This window comes from Dermacentor silvarum, chromosome 4 (genome assembly GCF_013339745.2).
Source record: "Dermacentor silvarum isolate Dsil-2018 chromosome 4, BIME_Dsil_1.4, whole genome shotgun sequence".
NCBI lineage: Eukaryota > Metazoa > Arthropoda > Arachnida > Ixodida > Ixodidae > Dermacentor > Dermacentor silvarum.
The window spans coordinates 154,987,138-154,995,222 of NC_051157.2; the positions used below are offsets into that span (position 1 = coordinate 154,987,138).

Here is an 8,085-nt window from a genome sequence, read left to right on the forward strand (position 1 = left end):
CCATATTTCTTCCAGGAATTATTTCTCGTTATTGTAAATTTCGCGACCTTTATCTATCAACAAATAAGCGTAAATAGAGGGCGTGCGAAAATAACCGGTTTTACAGCTTCTTCTTTCTTAATTGATCTTTGAAAAATAACATTGCGTCAGTCCGACTTCACATGAATGCATATGATATCTCTCCTTTTGTTACATCCCATTCTTTGCCGTTTTCTGCATCGTAGAACCATCCCTGTTTGACGTTTCCTCGTACGGCCGGATAGTCGGCCTATGCCTTATACCAGGTACGCGCCACAGTTGACTCTCATCACCATCATCACAAAGGAGAAGCGCCGCTCGCGCTCAGTCAGCACCGCCCACACTCGACGAGACTCGGTCGAAAGAGCGCTTCGCTTCGTGTCCCTCTCTCAGCGACCCTCGCATCCGACGACGACAACATGGCGGCCGCCGACACTGGTGCTCAAAGCCGGAGGATGTCCATGGTTCCAACGGGTGGTGCAGAGCAGCGGCCCATGGCCGCAGTCCCCGTGGGATCGGCGCCCGTGATCCCGGCGTACGTGCCGCCGGCGCAGGTCTACGAGGACGACGAGGACGAGGTCGAGGAGGTCATGAAGCCCCAGAGGCAAATTGTGCAGGTAGGCGCGTTCCACCTCGTCCATTACTAGCTGAAACCGTGCTGACGAGAGAACCTCACTGCTCAGACCATATAGCTACCTAAATAAAAATTGAAAATGTGATTCTAACAATTTACGTTAGAAAACCACGATATCATTATGAGGCACGCCGTAGTGGGGACTCTGGATTAATTTTGACCATCTTGGGTTCCTTAACGTGCACTAAACTTAAGCACTCGAGCGATTTTCCATTTCAGCCCCAAAGAAATTCAGCCGCCGTAGCTGTCGTTGAGCCCGAGTCCTCGATCTCAGCAGCGCGAACTTGCCATAGCCACTGGGCCGCGGCGGCAAGTAATAGACGCTTTTACGAAAATTAGAGAAAAACGACAATTGTCATCCACTTGACTGTAGCACAAGGCTGAAAAAAAATATCAAGCGGATATCTCAGAACCAGAACCAGGCGAAAGAAAGCTTCGAGATTGAAACGGTTTTAATCTTCATGTGAGGTTCACGGCCGGGACCAACGTCTTTCCGTGGCGGTCGCTCTACCGTCTGCGCTAACCAGGGGGCTATAGCAGATCACAGAGAGAGGGCGAGCTAATTGATTACTCCAACCACTGGCACGACTAATGTCCTCCTGAAACCCGAACACAAGTATGCGATATAATCGTTCTTCAAGGTCGTTTTATATGCGAAGCATTTCTCGGCGAACATTTGCTACTTGTACAGTATCTATCACTCCATCTATCTAACTAGCCGCCTACGTCTTCATGCTCTCGTGGTCGTTTCGTTAACTTGGTATGTATCAAAATTGGCATACTATGACAAGAGTATATGACGAACATAAATAATATGTCATCACATGAATCTCATGACATGCGTTTTATGTAGGTCATGAGACAGCCGCCTACATCTTGGTGCTCTCATGGTCGTTTCGTTAACTTGATAGGCTCCCCGCACACTGCTTCGCATAACATCGATTCCCACAGGGCAGGGGATCTGCCGGCTCTTTATTGTGCACTGTTATGTTATAAACTTGAAAAACAGTGTTTATTAACACGTTTAGATTCCAAAAACTGCGTCTCCATGTACGTGAAATAAATATCTCCATCATCTCCGCACGTTTTCTATGGTAAAAGCTTCATTTCATTGCTTAAACGCAATGATGAAGATGCAACTACGTCTAGTACATTGCCATGTTGCTGCAACGTCCGGTATTGTCACGCAATCTCGGTGATCCCGTAATACACCTCAAGGTTTCATTCGGCCGTCTGGTACAACAGAGAGGTCTAGGTAAATTGAGTGACAAATTTCTCGAAAGCCCATGACAAGAATATGAGTAAACTACTACTTCTTTATAGTTACACATACACTATCTGTACTTCATACCAAGAATGAATATCTTGCGTAATCAATTCCGAGTGAATTTCGAAAGAATAAAACCTTGAAGGCAATGTGCAATGCATTGTACAAAGGGTCTTAGGAGGATATGGCGATGAGTTCTGCGGAATCCCGCAGATACTTTTCTTCACCTTGAGAGCTTCCGCAGAACTGATTTGCCGAACGTTACAAGGAACTCGGGCGCTCATGTCTACAAAATGTGCGAGTTCCCATGTTCCCATCGTTCAAGTTCATCATTACCATGTTCAGTGAACATGGGAATGATGAGCACACATGTGCCTTTGCTCAACCATCGTCCTTTTTGGCTCCAAGCGGCTTTGCAAATTTGCAAATTGTCATAATTCAGCAAGATATTGTACTATAAGTGCTATACGTTGCAGTGGTTAGTCACGTGGGCGCTGGGCAGATACTAAATTCTATCTTGTGCTTAACTCTGAGTGCTTGGAAATTCATAAAGATAGCGCGTAATAAAGAGTGTAATAAGACTGTTTGAAGGCGCAAGCACCAATAATAGACAAAGTCGTGTAATATTCAATATTCCTATGGTGCAGTGGAACGGTTGCAATGCCGGCGTTAGCTCTGGCAACATTTTTAGGAGGCTATATGGCACAGAGGTGATATATACCAAAGAGCACGGAATCAGGTCATCGTCTCGAATTTCTCGGCAGCTTCCGCGTAAAATCTCCCATGCATTTTCATAGTGCCATTTAGTATGAGCGGATACGAGCACCATTATTGCTGTTCAAACTGCCCTTTGGATCACGCCCTTGGGTTCGCTCAAACACCCTTCGGTTTACAGTGGGCAACACCCCAAGCTTGATAACACGAGCCCGTTACCTAGGTCACAGTAAGATTGACGACGCGGGCTAGCTTTTCGAGGCTCATCGTGCGGGGCTTCTTGAAGCGCAACCCCAGACACTCAGAAACAGAGATATGAAACGAAAAATGACAGAAAAAGAAAGCGAGATGTAGTTTGCACCCGTCGTATTTTTTTTTCTTACTTTTCTTTGGGTGCGTCAACTGTTGCACTTCAATAGAAGTCTAGATCACAATTTCTGCCATACTAAACACACCAGCCTGATTTCTTAGGTCATTTGCATAATCGTGCTCCAGCGCACAAACTTAAAACACTAATTGCGCTGCTTCTTTGGCGTGCACAACTCGAAGCTCAGTATCACTACAAGCTGCTGAATTATAGTTACGCCATAAAGACAGAAATTTTTAAAAAACTTAAAGAGAGCACACTCCCGCAGAACCCCCGGCCGAATTGGCTATATCACAGCAAGCGGTTCCTATGAGAAACTGAAGCCAACTTCCGGTTTCGGCTTACCCGCGCGTAATTTCAACGCCGTAGCTCATGCGTGTTACGCCCGCCTGCGTTGCTTGGCGCTTTTTTGGTGCGGTCATGAGGCTCAAACGTGCAATTTCAATATACAGACGCGAAATACTTTGTAAAATGAAGAAATAATGATTTTGCTGTAAAAGAAGTCGCAGTTTCGCCCGAAAGGCGAAGCACCGATAGCGATAGGAAATTATTAGACAGCTAATAGGAATAGCAGTTTTATCGGCCGTATAGACTTGTGAACATTCGCTTACAAGCTCAATTAACAAGCGTCGTCTCACGCGCGCACAAGCAAACATAAACACATCTCACTCGATGACGCCTACACTCGTTTTCAAAGCGCTAGAGGGAGAATGCGCGGCAGCAGCAGTGAGAAAATGGACCTTCGGCCTGCCTCTCGCTCCAACGGGAACTAAGCGGCGAGATAACAGTTCCATCTTCCATCTTCGAACTAAACGGCATACAAAGTCATGTCGGAAGCGGATAAATTCGGCCATGTACTAAATGGATTTACCAACGACGCACTTAATTTGCTTTTACGCAAGAATTGCACAGCAATTGAGTCCATCCTTTCGGAGTGCCGGCGCTTTATAGAAGCTAAAAACCGACGCATTGCTCATCGCTTCGATCGTCGGCCAAACACCAAGGCTACTTGATCCTGCGACAATGTCCCGACGTTCCGTCAGCCGTAAAATGCACAATACGTAACGCAGATTGTCCTCCGTGAATTAGAGGCCACGGGTTCACCCATCCGTTATTCTCGGCCACTCGACTACGACCTGGCTACAGTATCGCTCATTCACTCCGGCGTCTTGCAACAGATAGGGAATGTGGGTATTCTCACCTCTTGATGCAATAGTCCTTTCTGTAATGCTCCGGTCATCGCTTTTATGACACCAGGTCTGCACACACAACCCTGCTACCGGAATTCGGCTCAATGGCGAACGGCGGATGATCAACCCATGTGCTTCACGTGCTGTCGCCTCGGCCAGGAATCTCTATAATGCCACAGCGGCTTGTACTAGTCTCTTCAACAAAATGTTTCTGCAGATCACAGAGTGGAGTATCAGCACCGACGGTTTTACACTCGCCCCAGTCCACCCAGTGCTCACCTTGCTACTCGCGCGTAACATTCCAGTCGTTCACCGTCGCTTCAAGGTCAACAATCCCGCTCACCGCGGCCTCGACGGTGGCCATCTCCATGGTTAATGCTGCTGCTCCTGCTGCCGCTACTGATGATGATGATGATGACGCTGATCATGATAACGGTGATGATGATGACGATGATAATGATGACGACGACTTAAAACGAGCGTGCTCTCCGTTTGTGTCACTACGGTAACGAGAATTTTGCACGCACCACCTACATCATCAATGGTAACTCTCCGGTGGAGGCGTCTTCCACACTCCGAGATGTGCCACAGACACGCTATTCGCTTGCGTTCTATATGACGTCGTACTTTCAGCGATTGTGGTCATACCAAAGGAGATAAAGGTGCAGCTAATAGCCAAATTACTCTCAGTTAAAAAAGGATAGAGTCGTTAGAAGGGCGCGTCAGCGGCCTATCTAATAAATTTTCTGCCATCAGAGCTGGTGAAAGCACGTAACAATCTCGTACTATGGCGACGGTGAGAACAAGCTTAAGATTGGGACTGATAATGCTAGTCAAAGCCACACCACATTTTGCGTTGTGGCTGACTTCGCTCTCCAAGTGGGCTGCCGCAGCGCTGAGTCTCGTGTCTTCGTACACTTGCAAAAGGACTGCTCAAGTTTTTCTTCAGCACGCTGGTTGCAGACATTCTTAAAAGTGAGAGAAACAGCTGCCGTGAGCTCAACAATCGCTTCTTAGATGACAGCACACCGCTATCCCAGGCGCCATTGCTAAGCATCTTACCAGCACAAAAGTTACCAAAGGTGACGGCACATTGCCAGTGATTTGCAGTTTCGTGTCAAACACGACGGGAAGTAGAACTCGGCTGCTGTTCGCCGCCAGTTCCAGGCCTCAATCACGGTGCGAATATGTCCAAGCCGAAGGTGTCATTCGCTCCTTGGGAAGCACGAATCTATTCGTATTTCTCACGAGTTTTTTTTTTTTTGTCAGGCTGCAATCATCGCCAAAAACCAGTGCCAACTCACCCGCATACCAGCGTTCTCTTTCGCGTCATTTTCAGGCTCCCTGAATCACCGTTTGTGCAAACAAGCAAAACGCTGGCACAGCGTAACTCTGCCGACCGCCGCTCAGCTTCCTTATGTCTCTGCACTCTGTCTATCCGCAAAAGGAAGTGGTTCTACAAAAAATCCGGGGACACCTAAGAACTTGAGTTCTGATTGCGCAAGCATTTATGTCCAATTGATCGCCACTTAGCGGTCCTTCGAGTTATGAACTCCTCACTAGCAAGCGAGCGCGTTGCGACGCTTGGCCAGCTTAGCCAAGTCGGTAAGACACTCGGCTTCTGAGCGTGGGTCGTCGGTTCATAACTCACTACCGCCTACTTTTTAGAGCGCCCGTTCGTGCGGCGAGCTTCGGCGTTCCCGACGTAACCGAGCGAACGAGCAAAACGCGGCGCGCAGCGGCAGATGAAATAAAATTGCTGGCTCTCCCGTAATCGTGAGTAGATGTAAGCATGAATTGGCTACCATATGGCGCCTTTGCAGCCTGTGGTGCCACGGCCTTCAACCGCTTTTCTTCTTACAAAAGTGCAGCGCGCTCAGCGTGTGTCGCTGCTTTTTCTTCTTGTCGCGTCGAAATGTCGGCTGCAAATGTGCGGCCAACTCACGGACCGCTGGCGTTGAAGAGAGTACAGGTAACCCTGTCTCGGCGGCAAAAGATGACAATCAAATGTATGGTGCCCTGAGTCTGCCTTTTGACGTCGCTATTGGAAATTACAAATAAAACTTCAGCGTACTGGAAGTTACAGCTTGAGTGATATTGTGAACAACATTAGGAAGAACTCGGAAGCAATATCTTTTGTAACTTGTTTGGGCAGTAACTAGCGTATGTAATGCGGTCCCTGTACAAAGAGTTGGGGGCCAGAGACCACATTTTCTTAACTTCTGACTGGTATCCCGGATGTTCTCGTTTGAGTGCCCGAATAACGGCTCTGGCTTTTGGCTCCAGGTCACTTGAAGGTCACAGACAACGGGAGCTAAAAGCATTTCATGTTTAAAAGCGGCGAGAGCGAAGAGGTGCGAAGAAAGCGGAGAGGAGGGTGCAGCGCAACCATGAGGCGGAAAGTGGAGGAGGGTATGGGGAACGCGTCAGAAGAAAAGCCTAGTGCGGCAACGATGGCGCCAGAGCAGCGCGCGTCGTCTGTGGCGTGGTCGGGGAGGTCTGTCGACGGTGGCTTCTATGAATCGCGCCCGCGCGTCACCCACGTGCTCACTATCTCCAGATTAGCGAGGCAGTGGCGCCACACTTCGCTCTGTTTGCAACGTGCCGCACGACACCGATTGTCCACGCCATCCTATATATCGCGAAGTGAAAGCACCTATAGAGCTGCACTCAAATTTCACATTAGGGAGTACCGTAATTATCGGTGATTTTTTTTTCCTTTCAAAATGATTGGGTTTTGTATACAATAATGTCTTTATAGCGATTGCTGAGGCTAAGTGACAACGCAGGCAAGAGCTTGCGCGGACGAGGCACGCGCGGATAGCCCAGGCTTCCGAGAGGGAGGGTGATGTGGCGACGCGGCGAAGCCCTCTCACCTCGCTCAACACCTGGCCCAACCAGGAGGCGTTGATCTGGCGCGGCAGCAGGTGTTCCCATTGGCTCGCTCTGCTTTGTTGAGGAGCGTTGGTGACGTGGCGTCGCAGCCAGTGAGGAGAATTTTGGTGCCATTGCGCTGCTCCAGACGAGAGACGCCGCATTTTCCGCTCAATCAACCTTTCGTGCTTTCGTTTCAAAATCGCAACCTAAACTCGACTTCCTACTTTTCGGATGTGGCTGCTTACTGGAACACTTCGACGTCGACCGTGACGGCAACGCCGCGAATTCTTGCAGTGCATTTATTGCTGTCGTGCATGTCATAAAAACAAAATGGAAACGTAAACAATTTATGCAGCTATCTCTGTAAAAAGCCCTGGCCTCTTACTTGAAGAATAGCGCTGCTTGATTAACAAGCACTGCATCTCCCATTGCATTTCATTCGCAGGCGGGCGCCGCCAGCGGACCCAGCGCGCTCTGCATCTTATGCACGGCGATGGTGCTCCTCACGGTGGCCGCGGCGGGGACCTTCTACGCTCTCAACATGGCCAAAACGTTCACGGAGGGGACCACTGCCTCCACCACCACGAAGGCACCGACGCCGCACCTGGTGTTCAACCAGAACGTGACGGTGGAGCAGAGAGCTGGCCCGGACGTCACCGAAGAAGGCCACGATGCAGCCACAGACGCCGAAGTGGAGGCTTCGTACACGCACAGCGCATGACTGCCAGTCGTCTTGAACGCAGCAGTTGCGATTAGCGTTGTGTCGGCTTTTCTTTCGGTATTGCCCAACGAGCTGAAGAACTTTTAACGCAAATTTTCTCTGTATTCAAATATATTTTACGCGCTTATCTTCTTTCTATGGTCGTTCCCAAATGTTTTAATTCAATGCTTGCAGTGCAGTGTGCTGGCAGAGCGACAGCGCTTCAATGGAATCTTACGATCGCTCAGTAAATGTTTTCATCATCATCATCATCATCATCATCAATGAATTAGAGTATTATGTTGAGCTCTGTACAAC

The 8,085-nt window shown here is 48.7% G+C and overlaps 1 protein-coding gene across 1 annotated transcript; it reads left to right on the top strand.

Moving 5' to 3' along the window:
- Positions 1 to 382: 382 nt before the first annotated feature.
- Positions 383 to 7,788, top strand: LOC125945046 (uncharacterized). The gene is made up of 2 exons (XM_049666604.1): positions 383 to 635; positions 7,513 to 7,788. Exons 1-2 carry the CDS (start codon positions 438 to 440, stop codon positions 7,786 to 7,788), a joined length of 474 nt encoding a protein of 157 aa, XP_049522561.1. The 5' UTR covers positions 383 to 437.
- Positions 7,789 to 8,085: the final 297 nt, after the last annotated feature.